The sequence below is a fragment of the Acipenser ruthenus genome, chromosome 1, assembly GCF_902713425.1.
Source record: "Acipenser ruthenus chromosome 1, fAciRut3.2 maternal haplotype, whole genome shotgun sequence".
Lineage (NCBI taxonomy): Eukaryota > Metazoa > Chordata > Actinopteri > Acipenseriformes > Acipenseridae > Acipenser > Acipenser ruthenus.
In genome coordinates, this window is record NC_081189.1 from 104,966,309 (window position 1) to 104,985,779 (window position 19,471).

General features: G+C 37.9%; 1 protein-coding gene across 5 annotated transcripts in view; it reads left to right on the forward strand.

Moving 5' to 3' along the window:
• The first annotated feature begins 755 nt into the window (after positions 1-755).
• The window catches only part of LOC117421323 (uncharacterized protein KIAA0232-like), a 38,897-nt gene continuing 20,181 nt past the window's right edge, over positions 756-19,471 (forward strand). For 2 of the 5 annotated variants that reach the window (XM_059033055.1, XM_034035563.3), the window contains exons 1-4: positions 756-888; positions 1,483-1,701; positions 8,957-9,463; positions 9,601-9,738. In XM_059033055.1, coding sequence (XP_058889038.1) covers positions 9,236-9,463; positions 9,601-9,738 — 366 coding nt within the window. In that variant the 5' untranslated portion in view covers positions 756-888; positions 1,483-1,701; positions 8,957-9,235. The remainder of the gene's footprint in view (positions 889-1,482; positions 1,702-8,956; positions 9,464-9,600; positions 9,739-19,471) is intronic. The other 3 variants (XM_059033073.1, XM_034035562.3, XM_059033068.1) reach the window with 3 other exon arrangements.

Genomic DNA, 19,471 nt, shown 5'->3' on the forward strand with positions numbered 1-19,471 from the left:
GTTGTATATGTGAAATGTTTTGATCAGATAATATTCATACACACGGGTAGTTGTTTTTTGAGAGTTAGCAAGTTATGCTTCTTTCTTTTCTATTTTAAGATGAACTATTAAACTACACTGATTGTTTTTCCCATTATGCTATCCTCATTAACTACATTCACACAGAAGTTGGCAATAAGACACCAAAACAATAGCACATTTTGTATGCCTCCCTATTGTGTGGTTCACTATTGTTAGGGTCAGATCACATAATTGAAGGTACAGTATAAATGAAGCAGAGAATAAACCAATAAATACGATGAGTACACAAACAAACTGTAGTGTCACTGCTGCAGATGCCTGGCAATATATCTGAATATTGTAATTTTGAGTGCATTGGCTTGTGTTGCAAAAAAAAAAAATGCAATATTTGAAATCAAGTGGACTAGAAAAAACATGACCCCATCATGGTTTCAGATACCACAGCTAAACTGGACAATTTACTAATGGGAGATTTCTACCAATAAAGTATGATGATGTGTTTCCTGTTTGATGTGGCCAGTGGAAAGTAGTGGGGGGCCGGGCAGTAACTGCATTTTGAGAGTTAGGGAGTTGTACAGAAGCATTATAAAGCAGTGGAGATTAAGAGCTATATTAAAATATACCGTAATTAGTTAGTCATGAGGCGTACCACTACTCTGAATCACTCACCCAGGTCGCTCATACTAAAGGACTACATAGCTTTCTGATGCAAACATAATAGGCGGAGGAATACACCCTCTTGAGGTTGGGCGGTCGCTGTTAGTCTGTTGCCTGGCGACGCAGAGAGAGAGAGCCTGAGGGACACTGGCTGAGCGCTCTGCAGTAAGGCACCACTGGGGTTCGCATTCTGTTAAATCTCACCGAACTGTTAGTATTGATATTATTATTTACTGTTACTCTAAATATTATTTCCTTTACCATTTAAATTACCATGAACATAGTATTGCTTTATTTATTTTAATCTGTTTTTTTCCCCCCATACTAATTTTTATTCAATCTCATTGTGCAAAACTGATAATATGTTGTTAAACATGTTATGTACTGTAATTGCTGTGGTAATACTGCTGAATGTAGTCATGCCAATAAAGCCCCATTTGAATTTGAGAGAGAGAGAGAGAGAGAGAGAGAGAGAGAGAGAGAGGGGGTTATTTAGTGTTTCAATGTTTAATTTAGTGTCTTTGTCTTGTTCTATTTACTATTTGTATTTAAATATGTTCATAATGTTTATAAATGCCGTATTATTATTATTATTATTATTATTATTATTATTATTATTATTAATAACTGTTATTGTACTTTGTAAATGCTTTGGCAATACTGCCGATGTTAGTCATGCCAATAAAGCACCTTTGAATTGAGAGAGCAATGTTTTGAGAGCAGAGAAATTAATGCAACTGCGTTCCTATTTTCGACATGTTGGCTCAACCCTCTATCGTTTTATGTCTGACACTGCCTCTGCAGTAGAGCCCAAATGGCATCAGTTTCATCCCGTCCTATATCCACTGTAAACCCTGGGTGAAGGAAGGGAGGGGTGTGCGTTTTGCCAATGTGCATCCGTGTTACGTGACGCTGCTGCGGCGGATTCCAGAGCTCGAGCTCGAGCTCGGAACGGCAGCGGGAGAGAACCCGCAGCTCCTCCTCCAGCTCTTACTCCTGTTTTACTACGTTGATTAACGGCAGGTAAGATAAAGCTATCATTCTACCATTTACACAGACGTGTCCAAATAGAGCATTTCAGGATTGTAATGTATGTTGTGAAATATGAGTTAATAAGGAAAAGCGGGAATTCGTAGCGCATTCTTTTAAAATAACGTCTCGGTCCCGACTGGGTAAGCACCCGCTCCTCCTCCCCCAAGCGCTTCATAACAACTCATTTTATTCAGAAAGGAGACACTTGAATGGGCATAGTTTAGAATAATATGTTCAGTATGTACGTCATGAAAAATAGACGACAGGTACAGTTATCCAAATGTAGAACTTTGGGGAAAGTGAAATCTGTCAATAATGGCGAAATGTAATTTCACTAGCCAGGGTCACCTGCCTGCCGCTTCCAGCTGCGTCAGTCTGACATTGACTAGTATCATCAGTGACATTATATTTTAAATCGTGGTTTGTGAGAATTGACTCGGACCAAATACGACTTTTCAGTTCTGGTCTTTGTCGTGTTTATAAAGAATTTCATTGTTAACCTACATTTATCAGGTCACAGTAAAAATGTGACATTTTTTAATCTCATTTAAGCAGAGTAAAACGAGTCTATGTCATGTTTCTTTAGCAATAAAAATAGTTTTAAAATATGCCATAACTGTGGCCGTGTTTATATACGAATACATTAGGAACAACATACCGGTAGTGGTGATACAGGAAGGAAGGAAAAAAAGTTGTTGCTATATTAATATGTGCTGCACTGCTACTGACGGTCCTGGTAATACTAACAGTAGTAGTACTAAATGTAAACCGTAAATTCGTTTATAGTTTTTGTTTCGTAAAGTTCTATATTTTCATAAGACTATTTTTATTTATTCGATTGACTGTCTGCTACATATATTGTATTTATTTGTAAATTAAAGCCATGCATTTAACATATTCTGACTTTAAAAACAAAGGTCTGTGAGTGTGACCCCTTTGAAGGCCATGACTCCGAAATACGATTTCCAAATCGAGATCTTGAGTGTTTGTATGGAGAAGGAGTTGCACAAAATACCTGTCGAATTTAGATTGAAACCTATCTTGAGAATACTTAGTGTGTTACTTGTGTTGCTGAAAAGCTTGTTTAGGTTATTTGGGGCCTTGTAAGGGGAACCGATTGAAGCTTTGATGGTGCGTCCATTGTGTAAGACTGACAAGCAAGCTATCCAATCAAAACCCAAGGCAGTGCTTTGGAACACAAGTCCTTCAATCCACAGTCAGGGCAGACAAGTGGGAGGATACAGTGCAGTAATAGCCAGATGGATTTGACAGTGGCAGCGTTTGGTATGTGATAGTAGGAAAGGTGCTCGCAACAGATACTGACTCCCTTTCCTCACCGTAAGCTCTTTCTGTCTAACACTACTTTCCTATACAGTATGCACGTGGCCTCAGAAATATTCCACAGTTTTTCTGCTTAAATATGATACATTATTGACCGCACTGAAGGCTTTTCACATGTATCCCAAAGTGAATACTGTTTGTCAGTTAAATACAATACAAATCAGTTCCTCTTTGACATGTACTCAATTAAGTTTAGGTTTTTTTTGCATTAGTAGTAGAAATAATAATAATAATAATAATAATAATAATAATAATAATAATAATAACAAATTAAACCATTTGTAAAATGTATTATGCAATCAAACTTGAGCAGTAAAATTAAATCTCATCTTAATAGTGTGCTTTCACATGTACACACTGCTTTGAGTGATTCAGAGTAGTGGTACGCCTCATGACTAACTAATTACGGTATATTTTAATATAGCTCTTAATCTCCACTGCTTTATAATATATTGACAAAATCAAGTTTTCTGCTGTGGTCACGATTATTTTGAATGAGTTTTAACATATAGAGAAACAGGCTACCTAATAGTGTCTCTGCATATGAGAGCCAAATCTCATGCTCAGAACAGCAACAAAGCCTGTCCTAGCGAAATACATAGAAGGCAAGAGCGAGCAGGGAGTAAACAGAAAAGCAAAAAAAAAAAAAAAAAAGGAATCTGTTTGAATTTTGTAGGGAAAATTACCTGAGGAACATGTCCGACCATCTCAGATTTTGACAGAAAAAAAAAGTTATTAAATTTCCCCTTCGAGCTGTGACCTGTTAAAGGTCAACGTGAAGTGAAAAAGTGACCCTGGGCTCAACTTAGACACTACCATCATGTGTAGAACCGTGCTCGACTTGTAATGAATAGGGCTTTCAAGAAAAAAATACCAAGAGCACCTAACTCACTTTTGGCAAGTTGCCAGTCAAGGGCTAAGTGACTATTTGAATTTCAGCCCAAACCTTTACCCTGTAGGGGATGCGGGTCCTAAAATGTTGTTATTGCTGTAAAAACCTTAGGGACCACCCCCCAAGTTTTGTGAGACACTTGCTTTCGAGTCGCCCCCACTGGTCATTAACCCCCTCTGAAATTTGGATTTTTGGTATTTCTATCAAGTTCAGGCCGGAATGACTCATGTGGGGGGGCTCCAAAAAATCACCCAAAGATATTTTTGGATAGATGTTGATGAGATCTGCAAAAATCAAGCAACACATTTTGGTATCTGCGGATTTTGGCAGATTTTTGAAGTTGCATTTGTGCATTGCTTATGGCCACTTTGGTGAGACTAAAGTACCACATAGTCCTAACCGAACTGGCATTATTCTTCAATTTTGCATTGTCTGGGGTTAGATCTAGAGTAAAAAGTGACAGGGTGTCCAGTGGCACTAGCTTGGAGCTGAGGGGTTATGAACTTACGTGTGGAACTTGGATTTCTTTGTTACAGTGACACATTTGAAACTACCAAAACCTCACTTAGGTGCGTTTTAAAAACTACAAATTGATAGAAAACCCAAAAAATAAGTAATCTTGGCAAACTTTAGGTGCTTGAGGGGTTAACCGTTTCATGATCTTAATGGCATGCTTACCGTACCTTATGCAGTTTCCAGTCTCAATTTCCTTTGGCTGCGAGGCCTGGTTATGGAAAATTCACTCCACCCTTTGCATACGCATGCCTTCGGCCATCTTGACAATGCAACGTGGTTGCCATGTGGTTTTGAACACTGCTCCGTGCGGCTCTCCATTGTCCTGACACCATACATAGAGGTTCCCTGCCACCATCAGAACGTAAAGTTGATGTTAAAGGCGTATGGTGCTCAGGAGGTCTACAAAAGCTTGCTTGGTAAGACTGCATGCTCCCTTGAGGAAGAAGCTTGTATGACAGGCGCTTGTGAAACATGTCCAAGTCGTCAACCCCTACAGAAATACTTTGATGGTCTGGAAAATCTGGATACAGTTTGTTTTATTCAATCAGTGGGTGTACTTTGTACTTTGATCACTCCAACCTACTGACTTTCACAGAGAAGGTCGAGGATTTTAAAAGAATCCTGGTTCACAAACTTCTGAGCCTGCGGAAACATCACTTTGTCGCCATGAGTCAAAGCAACTTCCTGAGGTGCCTGAAAGAAGATCTGAAAGAGGACCATGCCATCTGTTGGCTCGATTTTGCAGAAAATTATAGTTTTGTGATCCAAGACACTACCCAAGGATTTCATTGGGATAGTTCTTAGGCAACACTCTATCCGTTTCGTGTTCTACTTCCGTTGGGACGGTGAACTTAAGTACATGAATGTTGCAGTGATGAGTAATGATTTGCAACACTCCATGTCGACAGTGTAATCATTTCAGAAGGAGGTAATTCCTTTGATCAAGAGGGAGGTCCCTGACTTGAAAGATATACATTACTTCAGTGACGGAGCTGCTAGGCAATACAAGAATCGTAAAAACTTTGCCAACCTTAGCTTTGATCAGCAAGACTTCGGTATCATCGCAGAATGGCATTATTCTGCCACATCACACGGAAAAAGTCTGTGTGATGGTGTAGGTACTATACCTTGGTGTGAAGGGTGCTATATCAAATTAAAGTTATTATTATTATTATTATTATTATTATTATTATTATTATTATTATTATTATTATTATTATTAATAATAATAATAATGAGGCAAGAGCAGCACAAGCTGGTCTTTAAGGCAACATTATTATTATTATTATTATTATTATTATTATTATTATTATTAGTTTAGAGTACATGTAGCCTATACAGTTACCAGATTGCAATGTCTCTCCTCCATCTCTCTCTCTTTGGCAGCTTGGCATCACCTCACGTCCTCTTCTGTAGCTCACTTGATCAAATCCTTGAACGTGAACAGTTTAGCTGAAAAGCACTTTTTTAAAACCAAGACTACAGCAGTAACAACAACAATCTCCCTAACTTCCAAGGAGTTGTGGGCTCTGTAAACGTTAAATTGGAATTACCTTTTGTAATTTTTGTTTTTCTTGCTCTGTTTGTTTATCTTAATCTGCATTGGTTGCGGGTGTATTAGGCGGCATTTTGAAGCTGGAGTTTATTACTATGCCGTCTTGTTTAGTAACAAATTCAAGTTTGACTGAATTTTATAACCGGATATTTTCATGACATCTTTTTTGTTTTTGATTAAGTGAACAATTTAAGTTGGGCTGCATTTTTAAGCAGTGTATGCTTACAATAAGAATTTAATGAACGTTGTACCATATAAGTCGAAGTTATAATATGCAATGTTTGACAGCAAGTGGCTATAAAAGTTAATGTCACATTATATATCTTCTACAGAAGTGTTTTTATTAGTACACATTGCAAAGTGTTATTTTTTGTGTGACTGTTGTAAAACAAGTAAACAATACCTGTTTGTTTTTCTCATAAATACAACAAGTAAATGATATCTGTTAATTGTTTAACATGTATAATTATAAAACAGTTTAAATATAGGCACTATGTCTTGTTCTAGTAGTTTACCTGCACTGTCTATTTATTATCGGTATCCTATTGGTATCGGCCGACATGGGTAGATAACCATCGGCTATTGGTGTCGGCGAAGAAAATCTTATCGGTGCACCCTGAATCCTTACCATTTACCAGCTGTAGGAATGGGCGAAAGGACACATAACTGATGTGCAGGTCATGTTCGTCTCTCAAGAACAGATTGAAGATAATCCTTTCCTTTTTGCGTAGTTATATACTTGTCATAAGAGCAGAGATTTTTTGTTCGATTCCTGTAGTAGACGTGAAATTGATAACCCATCAAGTTCCTTAAGTTTACCATGGTAATCTATTTTTTGTGTTTTCTATCAGTTTGTAGTTTTTAAAACGCACCAAAGTGAGGTTTTGGTAGTTTTAATTGTGTCACTGTAACAAAGAAATCCAAGTTCCACACGCAAGTTCATAACCCCTCAGCTCCAAGCTAGTGATGCTGGACACCCTGTCACTTTTTACTCTAGATCTAACCCCAGACAATGCAAAATTGAAGAATAATGCCAGTTCGGTTAGGACTATGTGGTACTTTAGTCTCACCAAAGTGGCCATAAGCAATGCACAAATGCAACTTCAAAAATCTGCCAAAATCCGCAGATACCAAAATGTGTTGCTTGATTTTTGCAGATCTCATCAACATCTACCCAAAAATATCTTTGGGTGATTTTTTGGAGCCCCCCCACATGAGTTATTCCGGCCTGAACTTGATAGAAATACCAAAAATCCAAATTTCAGAGGGGGTTAATGACCAGTGGGGGCGACTCGAAAGCAAGTGTCTCACAAAACTTGGGGGGTGGTCCCTAAGGTTTTTACAGCAATAACAACATTTTAGGACCCGCATCCCCTACAGGGTAAAGGTTTGGGCTGAAATTCAAATAGTCACTTAGCCCTTGACTGGCAACTTGCCAAAAGTGAGTTAGGTGCTCTTGGTATTTTTTTAGAATAGTAGATCTAATTCCAGACAATGCAAAATTGAAGAATAATGTCAGTTCGGTTAGGACTACTTAGCCTTTAGCCTCACCAAAGAGGCCATAAGCAATGCTCGACTGCATGACACACTTCAAAAATCTGCCAAAATCCGCGGATACCAAAATGTTTTCTTTGATTCTTTTAGATATCCTCAACATCTATCCAAAAATATGTTTGGGTGATTTTTTTGGAGTCCCCCCCCACGTGAGTTATTTCGGGTTAAACTTGGTAGAAATACCACAAATTCAAATTTCAGAGGGGGTTAATGACCAGTGGGGGGGGGGGGGGGGGCGCTTGAAACCAAAAGCGTTTCACAAAATTGAAAGTGGCCCTTAAGGTTCTTACAGCAATACTAACATTTTAGGACCGGCATCCCCTACAAGGTAAACGGTCGGGCTGAAGTTCGAATAAAACTCGTCACTTACTCCTTGTCTCATAACTTGCCAAAAGTGAGTTAGGTGCTCCTGGTATTTTTTCTCAAAGCCCTATTCATTACGACTCGAACGAGGTGCTACACATGATGGTAGCGTGTAAGTTGAGCCCAGGGTGATTTTTCTGGTCAGGGTCATTTTTTCATTTTAGGTTGACCTAAAATGGGGCCCCGAAAACCCACAGGTGAATTTGTCTAGCAAAATCTGATTTTTTTTCTTTTAGATAATTTTAAAGAAATGAACAGTTCTATTGTCAACAATAACTGTGTAGAATAGAATTTCAAAGAAAATATATATTTCACTAAATTGTTGGATTACAACACTTTTAATTTCAGTGAATGATGATGAATTAAGAAAGAAAAGAACATTGCCTGCAGCAGTCAAACTAAACTATACTGACAGCAGATACAAATATAGATACTAAATGATTTACTGGAGAAAAGGCCCCTTATCCTCAGTATTATATTGAATTAAATGGTCACCATTTGGATATATTTAAAGCAAAGAACGTGTACTAATGTTCATGACCTATAAACCATAAAAGATTAGTTTTCATATTTTAATAAAATATGAACTCACTAAAGCAGGATAAGGCAATAGCACCAGCCCTCAGAAATCTCCAAAACTTCTTCTCATTGAGGGTTCCGGACTCTCAACTAAAAAAAAATAACGAAAGGTTTGAAAGGACATTTTGAGGGTCTCAATAAAATACAAAGTTATGGTACAAATCTTTTTTTTTTTTTTTCCCTTTGTGCAGTAATGGGGTAAGATATTTTTTTCTGGTTCAGCATGATTTAGTGGATGTTTCATAAAACCATCTTTCTCAATTATCCATCAGGAACCTGTGACGAGAGGGGTTGGATAAACAAGTGCTGACTGTCACTTTTACATTTCTTTTCATCTAACCACTTGTCCAGTTATGATGGAACTTGTACTTCACTGTGTAAATATTATTAATATTATTAAACATTCTATACATTATTTAATTTAAATAAAGTTTTCTCTTTTATAGGTTTTGCCGGAGGAGTGATTCTGAACTCAATATGAAACTCGGCAACGGATTGTGACGCAAACACAACCAAGTGTTTTGCCATAGGTAACAGCGTTGCACCAGTTAGTCATGCCTGAAGTTCATCATTTTATGGCTAACCGTAACAAGTAAACCTACATGATTGTCCATGTAGATCACCTTTTCCTCTTCCTGCTGGAGTGAAATTGCCTCCAGACAGAATCCCCATCAGTCATCAGTCAAAAATGCCGTTGTATTTCAAAATGCCAAACACCTAGATTCATGCGCCCAATCGGTACTGAGTTGGATGGTCCTGCAGCTGAAAGCTACTCAAGCCCTTATTCAAGCCCCCTGCCTGCTTCTGAAATGTCTTTCCTTCACGCTTTGGGCCCAGTGCAGACCTGGCTGGGACAGGAGCTGGAGAAGTGTGGGATTGATGCCATGATCTACACACGATATGTCCTCAGTCTTCTGCTGCATGATAGTTACGACTATGATTTGCAGGACCAGGTACTCAATTTTTTTTTGTTTTTTTAAACACCTCTGATAAAAATGATGTTAGTATAGAGTAAGTAGTTTAACTGTGCCACTAAATGTGACCTAAACTTTGCCACCCTCTTTTTTTTACGTTTTTTTTTTCTCTTTAGGAAAATGACATCTTCTTGGGCTGGGAGAAGGGAACTGGTAAGAAATGGGGGAAGGGCAAGAAGAAGGGTACAGACTTGAGTCTTGAGGAAATGAAGAAACAGGCTGCTGTCCAATGTCTGCGTTCTGCCTCTGATGAAGTAAGTACCACATGGAATACTGTCCTGAGAAACAAGTTCTTAGATTTTAAAACATTTGTGTGATGATTAAATGTACATAGTCTATACTTCAAAACTCTGTTGGGTCTGTATTAATTAAATAAACGCCCAGCTGCAGATCTTCTTTTTTTTTTTTTTTTTTTTATTAATAAAATCCTGCTTCCCTTTCTCCTTGGGTGATTGAACACCATACAGTCAAACTGATATAATGCACCACATTCGGACCAGAAAAAAGATACTTTACAAGCAAATGATGTTATATCCAAAAAATGCCTTTATTTCAATGCATATGGGGGGAAAAGCGGTCTATTTTTAGAAATGACAAGACATATAATGCATATTCGATGAATTTATAACAACATTTTGTAGAACGGACACGACTGTATTTGACAAATGTAGAAGTTAAAAAAACACATTTTTATCTAATGTGTTCTTTTCAAGTAACTTATATACAGCACAGTACTAAGAAAAAAGGCACTGTGTTAAATAAACCCGTTTTAAAGTTGTGATATCCAGTTCCTGCACACAAACCTGACTGTATCTGCCCTTTTGAAATGTTGACGAGTTAATATAGAGCTTTTCTTTCAGAGAGTGATGAATGAGATCTCTTAGCATTAGACACGACTAAATCACAGCCTCTTATATCAGACACCGCTTATATTAGGGTGGACGGGACAGAGCGTGACTCAGTTTTGTGACTTCGTTGCTGCATCATGTTTGTGGCACCAGCATTTTTGGTTCTGGTCTCCCTATTTCGATCTGGCCACACGGTCGAGATTATGTTACAGATACAAAATGCTTTAAAATAAACTTACTACCCTTTAATTAGCATGCGTCCGTCTAACCTGTGGAGTCGATGCCAAGACAGCAGCGCTTCATGTCTTAGTATGAACAGCAGAAAGATTCTGTAAAATTAGTTCTCCTTAGGCAGTTACTTAGCCCAGAAAACATATTTTGCCTCACTGAAACAAAAGACTATGGTGGACATTGTCAAGGTTCAAAAGAACAACTTGCAGCAGTGAATTGTTTAAAAAAGTTACGGAAAAAAAAAAAATTCTGTTTATGTATTTTGTTGAAATGTAAGACAAGTTTAAATGACACAGCAGGCTTGTTTGTTTAGTTTTTCGGGTGTTTTTTTTTAAAAAAATAAAAATAAATTGTATTTTTTATTTTGAAATGCCAGAAAACTAGCAACAAGCTACCATTATTTAATATTAATGCGTGGAATAAACGTTGGACTAATCCGCGCGCACGGTTTACGAATCCGCGCGCACGGTTTACGAATCCGCACGCACAGTTTAGTAATTGGTCAGTTTGGAACATGAGGTTTACGATGTGATAGAAGTTGCTCCGTACCTTATGCCAACAAATGTAAGGTAAATAGCCTAACATGAAAGGTGCCTATTCAGCATTTGAATCTGCGGTTGTTTTGTTTTGTGACAACAGTAGTAGCTTTAGAGGGCATTTATATTTGCAGCTGTTCAAGTCTTCTTAGAGTGGTACGAGCTATTATCTGCCTTCACTGAACGGCATTTATAAAACAGTAGAGACAGTTAAACGTAGGCCTACTAATTAAGACTCATTGTTTGCCAACCATGAGGTTCCTATTTAAAGCAGACAAAAACAACTAATATTTATGAGTAAATAATAATGTTGCTAAATACAGGTTATTTCCTGCAAGGGTTAACCTAAACAATCCAAAATACGCCATTCTTATTAATTTAAATGCATGTTAGCTACGAACATTACTTTCAATAAACGTATATATTACAATTCCATTGGATAAAACGTGTGCATTCTGATCAGGCAGTTATACTTATTTGTATTAAGATGTCTACAGTTCTAGCCTTAAATGTTGTGTGAGTTAATAGTTAAAAATCAATATGTCCATCTGTAATATTTCAATTTGGAGTTGGGAAAAGTGTTTATTAGTACGTATTTTCAACCCTGTATACTGTCTAGTCAAATCCTTTCTACAAAATCTGATTTCTCTTACACTGTCCATTTGTTGATAATGCCCAGTAGATTGAGCTACACATTTATAACAATCCTTTTTTTTATCGTTTGTCCCTCCATGAAGTTCATGTCGGATAAATTTGACAATGTCAACCAAACTTGTATAGTTTCCGCGGTGAAGTAGTCCCTTTTTTTTGAGGATCCGCTGTAGGTTCCTGAGACTCAATATTATCCTGTGTTTTGCACTGAGGACATGAATAATGTCCTTATATTTCAGTCCTAAGTAAAAATATGTCTCGATTAATTCCTCTTTGCTCACCATTTTGCAAAGTCGTATGTATGCTGGCACATTCTAAAGCCTCACTTTACTGATGACAAACTGTGCTAGTAAACTGTGCGCACAGATTGCTAAACTGTGCGCGCAGATTAGTCCAACGTTTTTTTTTCTCAACCATGTCGTCTAAACTGTGCGCACAGATTAGTCCAACGTTTTTTTTTTTTTTCTCAACCATGTCGTCTCTGGGGCTCCGTAAATTAGCGATAATACATTGGGATATTTCATAAAATGCCATATGATTGTAGCTTTGTAGTATATATATATATATATATATATATATATATATATATATATATATATATATATATATATATTTTTTTTTTTGTAGTGTATTTATATATATATATATATATATATATATATACAGTGCCTTGCATAAGTATTCAACCCCTGTGCTGTGGAATCTACCAGTTTACACCGATGAAAGAAATTGCCCTAACGAGGACACAATTACCTTACCATTGGCCTCCACCTGTGAACCATTAAAGTTGCTGTCACATTTTCTGGATAAAAACCCCACTGTTGAAGGATCATTGGTCAGGCTGTGAATCTGAAGGAAAATGAAGACCAAAGAGCAGTCTACAGAAGTTAGAGATAAAGTAATACAAATGCATATATTAGGGAAAGGGTACAAAATAATATCCAAGTGTTTGGATATCCCAGTGGGCACAGTTGGATCAATAATCAGGAAGTGGAAGCTGCATCACACCACCCAGGCACTGCCAAGAAAAGGCTGTCCCTCAAAACTCAGCGCTCAAACAAGAAGGAGACTTGTGAGAGAAGCCACAGAGAGGCCAACAATCACTTTGAATGAGCTACAGAGTTCAGTGGCTGGGAGTGGAGTAATGGTGCACCAGTCAACCATATCAAGAGCTCTGCATAACACTGGCCTGTATGGGAGGGTGGCAAGAAAGAAGCCGTTACTCAAAAAGTACCATTTGAAAGCAGGTCTGGAGTTTGCCAGAAAGCATGAGAGTGAACCAGCTGCGATGTGGGAAAAGGTTTTGTGGTCAGATGAGACCAAGATAGAGCTTTTTGGCCAAAACTCAAAGCGCTATGTGTGGCGCAAACCTAACACTGCCCATGCCTCAAGACACACCATCCCTACAGTGAAGTATGGTGGTGGCAGCATCATGCTGTGGGGATGTTTCTCATCAGCAGGGACTGGGCATCTTGTTAAAACTGAAGGAAGAATGGATGGAGCAAAATACAGGGAAATACTGCAAGAGAACCTGCTTCAGTCCGCTAAAAAACTGAAGCTTGGGAGGAAATTCACCTTTCAGCAGGACAATGATCCCAAGCACAAGGCCAAAGAAACACTGGAGTGGCTCAAGAACAAAAAGGTGAATGTCCTACAGTGGCCCAGTCAAAGTCCTGATCTCAATCCCATTGAGAATCTGTGGCACTATTTGAAAATTGCGGTCCACAAGCATCGTCCAACCAACCTGAACAACCTGGAGCAAATCTGCCAAGAAGAATGGGCCCAAATCACTCCGACACTGTGTGCAAAGCTGGTACATACTTACCCCAAAAGACTTAAAGCTGTTATTGCAGCGAAAGGTGGCTCTACCAAATATTAATGTGTGGGGGTTGAATACTTATGCAAGCAAGATCTTTCAGTTTTTTATTTTTCTTAAAAATATTTCCCAACATAAAATCAGTGTCACCTTACAATAATTGATTTTGAGTTTCAGTGTTTTAAAATAAAATATCAAACAGAACGAAATTTCAATGTACCATTTGTAATTCAGTAATATGAGAGAATTGGTCAGGGGTCTGAATACTTTTGCAAGGCACTGTATTATATATATATATATATATATATATATATATATATATATATATATATATATATATATATATATATATATATATATATATATATATATAAATATATAAAATACAGTGTTCGCGCTAGGCCGCGCCAATGACCCTCTGAAATAAAAAAATGTCCCGCTGAATTTCTCTTAACGCGCCCGTATGTCCCCCTTCCCAGATGAGACGCAATACCAATACACAGCATATGAATGCATTTTTATTACCATGACATGTCTGACGACAGGCTAATCTTTTTTACTTGTTTGTTTACACTTGCGTTTTCATAATTAAACTCGTGCTTTTATTCTCCAGTCCAGTAGAATGCGCTCGCACCCTCCCTGGTTACAGGCAGTTTCACATTAAAGCCTGGACGACAACATCATCAGGCTTGTTAACAACTTGGCCCGGCGCAAATATAACCTTGTATCCCTGTTACACCCGACCATTACTTCTGGAAGAATAAGTAATCAGCTTCAGCAGTGACTTTTGAAATGCAGGCTATTATATTTGTGCTTAAAAATACTGTGAAATTCTTCCGCTTTTAACTTATCTATTTGCTAGGCAAAATATCTGTCTGATGTTTGGAGATATGGAGTGATCTAGCAAGTGAATGGGAGAAGTTTGAACTTGTGCGTAATGCAATACAGTTTATAGACGAAGTGCAGTAGATTTGTGAAACGAAAACCGCATCGATTAAAAAAAAACAAAACAAAAAAAGCGTTAACGTTATAAAATATGTGAAATGTGTCTTTTCTATGACACAAAATGCTAACATTATGTCCCAAAATAATTCAGTATGTGTTATGCACCATAAGCGCCATTTCACCTGTAGGCCTATAACAGCATTTATATATAAAAATTTATATATAGTGAACTTTTCATATATATCAGTGTATGTAATTTTATACAGCACTGTATATAATACATCTTGCATTGAGATAACCCCACTGGAATCGGAATAAAGGAAATTATTATGTAATACAGTTCACATGCAGTCACGGTTTTGGTAAGTAGCATTTTCAAAACCATATCATTATGTGCAGTATTAAAATATAGCAAATCCACAAAACCAACGAAATACATATTGTATATTTGACATTTTATTTTTAGTGTTCTGTGTAACACGGGCCATCGTTTAACCTTGAAAAAAATGCAATACAGTACCTGAAGCAGATACGCGTTTATCATATCAACACCAACGTGTGTTGTAAAAATAAAGCAAAAATTGCTTTGAAAACCGTTCAGAATATTTACTTGGGGGCTAAGAATGAAAATTGTCAAAAAAAATAAATAAAAAAATGACATTTTTGATATGGTAATTATCAAAATAAAGGGGCAGCTGGAAGGTAAGAATTTACCAGTCAGGACAATTGCATTTAAATATGACTATTAAACTTTATCTGTTGATAATGTGGTTTCTTCTAATGCAGCGGTTTTTAAACTGGGGTACGCGATAAAAATTCTGAAATGGCAGACAGCGCATTTTACTTAGTACCACTTCACAATCTATTGCAAACTTTTATCATGTAATCAACGTTTAATCGCTAACACCAGACTGCTGTGCTGTGACAGAGCGTTCAGTGCACACATGGCTAATTTACATATTAAATATGTACGTTATAAATAACATTTTTGTTGTTTCAATGTCATATAAACAGTTGGGCGGTTACTGCAGTCTGTCTGGGATAAAAAAAAATACATATTTAAAAAAACTAAAAGCCTAGTCTTTAACTCATTTTATTTCCTATGTGCGTTCATGTCTGCAAGTCGATATATTTTTTTTTCAATGACCCGATTAAAGTTTATTGTAACTTAAGTACTATTGGTTCATTTCAAAATACATAATGTTGGCCAATCAGAAACCGAAGTACTGCATGCGGTCTAGTTTGACAAGCCGTTACGTCTGGTGTGAGTTTTTAGCTTTCAATCCAGTGAATAAATTTGCATTGTTGGCTCAATACCAGTACATTACTAGCAAAGTAAGAGCCGTGGATATTGAACTTTTCTTTGCCGTCTTTTCTGTAATTGTATTATCAATAAAAATACATGATTGCCATTTGCTATCATGGAATAGTCCTATGTCATTTTTGAGTGACTGAGTTTAGCATGGAGGCTTCGTTGATTATAATTAATTAGTAATTGCAATAAAATTATGTTGATGTTTCCAACAACTAGAAACCTGTTTGATGGACTATTTTTATCCAAAAGTAAATATATATACAGTACTGTGCAAAAGTTTTAGGCAGGTGTGAAAAAATGCTGTAAAGTAAGAATGCTTTCAAAAATAGACATGTTAATAGATTATATTTATCAATTAACTAAATGCAAAGTGAGTGAACAGAAGAAAAATCTAAATCAAATCCATATTTGGTGTGATCACCCTTTGCCTTCAGAACAGCATCAGTTCTTCTAGGTACACTTGCACAAAGTCAGGGATTTTGTAGGCATATAGTCAGGTGTATGATTAAACAATTATACCAACAGGTGCTAATGATCATCAATTCAATATGTAGGTTGAAACACAATCATTAACTGAAACAGAAACAGCTGTGTAGGAGGAATAAAACTGGGTGAGGAACAGCCAAACTCAGCTAACAAGGTGAGGTTGCTGAAGACAGTTTACTGTCAAACGTCATACACCATGGCAAGACTGAGCACAGCAACAAGACACAAGGTAGTTATACTGGTAGCAAGGTCTCTCCCAGGCAGAAATTTCAAGGCAGACAGGGGTTTCCAGATGTGCTGTCCAAGCTCTTTTGAAGAAGCACAAAGAAACGGGCAACGTTGAGGACCGTAGACGCAGTGGTCGGCCAAGGAAACTTACTGCAGCAGATGAAAGACACATCATGCTTAGTTCCCTTCGCAATCGGAAGATGTCCAGCAGTGCCATCAGCTCAGAATTGGCAGAAAACAGTGGGACCCTGGTACACCCATCTACTGTCCGGAGAAGTCTGGTCAGAAGTGGCCTTCATGGAAGACTTGCGGCCAACAAGCCATACCTCCGACGTGGAAACAAGGCCAAGCGACTCAACTATGCACGAAAACACAGGAACTGGGGTGCAGAAAAATGGCAGCAGGTGCTCTGGACTGATGAGTCAAAACTTGAAATATTTGGCTGTAGCAGAAGGCAGTTTGTTCGCCGAAGGGCTGGAGAGCGGTACACGAATGAGTGTCTGCAGGCAACAGTGAAGCATGGTGGAGGTTCCTTGCAAGTTTGGGGCTGCATTTCTGCAAATGGAGTTGGGGATTTGGTCAGAATTAATGGTCTCCTCAATGCTGAGAAGTACAGGCAGATACTTATCCATCATGCAATACCATCAGGGAGGCATCTGATTGGCCCCAAATTTATTCTGCAGCATGACAACGACCCCAAACATACAGCGAAAGTCATTAAGAACTATCTTCAGCGTAAAGAAGAACAAGGAGTCCTGGAAGTGATGGTATGGCCCCCACAGAGCCCTGATCTCAACATCATCGAGTCTGTCTGGGATTACATGAAGAGAGAGAAGCAACTGAGGCTGCCTAAATTCACAGAAGAACTGTGGTTAGTTCTCCAAGATGTTTGGGCCAACCTACCTGCCGAGTTCCTTCAAAAACTGTGTGCAAGTGTACCTAGAAGAATTGATGCTGTTTTGAAGGCAAAGGGTGGTCACACCAAATATTGATTTGATGTAGATTTTTCTTCTGTTCACTCACTTTGCATTTTGTTAATTGATAAATATAAACTATTAACATGTCTATTTTTGAAAGCATTCTTACAGCATTTTTTCACACCTGCCTAAAACTTTTGCACAGTACTGTGTGTGTATGTGTGTGTGTGTGTATATATATACAGTGCCTTGCGAAAGTATTCGGCCCCCTTGAACTTTGCGACCTTTTGCCACATTTCAGGCTTCAAACATAAAGATATGAAACTGTAATTTTTTGTGAAGAATCAACAAGAAGTGGGACACAATCATGAAGTGGAACGAAATTTATTGGATATTTCAAACTTTTTTAACAAATAAAAAACTGAAAAATTGGGCGTGCAAAATTATTCAGCCCCCTTAAGTTAATACTTTGTAGCGCCACCTTTTGCTGCGATTACAGCTGTAAGTCGCTTGGGGTATGTCTCTATCAGTTTTGCACATCGAGAGACTGAAATTTTTGCCCATTCCTCCTTGCAAAACAGCTCGAGCTCAGTGAGGTTGGATGGAGAGCATTTGTGAACAGCAGTTTTCAGTTCTTTCCACAGATTCTCGATTGGATTCAGGTCTGGACTTTGACTTGGCCATTCTAACACCTGGATATGTTTATTTGTGAACCATTCCATTGTAGATTTTGCTTTATGTTTTGGATCATTGTCTTGTTGGAAGACAAATCTCCCTCCCAGTCTCAGGTCTTTTGCAGACTCCATCAGGTTTTCTTCCAGAATGGTCCTGTATTTGGCTCCATCCATCTTCCCATCAATTTTAACCATCTTCCCTGTCCCTGCTGAAGAAAAGCAGGCCCAAACCATGATGCTGCCACCACCATGTTTGACAGTGGGGATGGTGTGTTCAGGGTGATGAGCTGTGTTGCTTTTACGCCAAACATAACGTTTTGCATTGTTGCCAAAAAGTTTGATTTTGGTTTCATCTGACCAGAGCACCTTCTTCCACATGTTTGGTGTGTCTCCCAGGTGGCTTGTGGCAAACTGTAAACGACACTTTTTATGGATATCTTTAAGAAATGGCTTTCTTCTTGCCACTCTTCCATAAAGGCCAGATTTGTGCAGTATACGACTGATTGTTGTCCTATGGACAGAGTCTCCCACCTCAGCTGTAGATCTCTGCAGTTCATCCAGAGTGATCATGGGCCTCTTGGCTGCATCTCTGATCAGTCTTCTCCTTGTATGAGCTGAAAGTTTAGAGGGACGGCCAGGTCTTGGTAGATTTGCAGTGGTCTGATACTCCTTCCATTTCAATATTATCGCTTGCACAGTGCTCCTTGGGATGTTTAAAGCTTGGGAAATCTTTTTGTATCCAAATCCGGCTTTAAACTTCTCCACAACAGTATCTCGGACCTGCCTGGTGTGTTCCTTGTTCTTCATGATGCTCTCTGCGCTTTAAACGGACCTCTGAGACTATCACAGTGCAGGTGCATTTATACGGAGACTTGATTACACACAGGTGGATTCTATTTATCATCATTAATCATTTAGGTCAACATTGGATCATTCAGAGATCCTCACTGAACTTCTGGAGAGAGTTTGCTGCACTGAAAGTAAAGGGGCTGAATAATTTTGCACGCCCAATTTTTCAGTTTTTTATTTGTTAAAAAAGTTTGAAATATCCAATAAATTTCGTTCCACTTCATGATTGTGTCCCACTTGTTGTTGATTCTTCACAAAAAATTACAGTTTCATATCTTTATGTTTGAAGCCTGAAATGTGGCAAAAGGTCGCAAAGTTCAAGGGGGCCGAATACTTTCGCAAGGCACTGTGTATATATATATATATATATATATATATATATATATATATATATATATATATATGTATATATATATATATATGTATATATGTATATTCCATTATAATACTGTAACTTATAATTTTATCCATCACACATGCCAAGGCTTGTG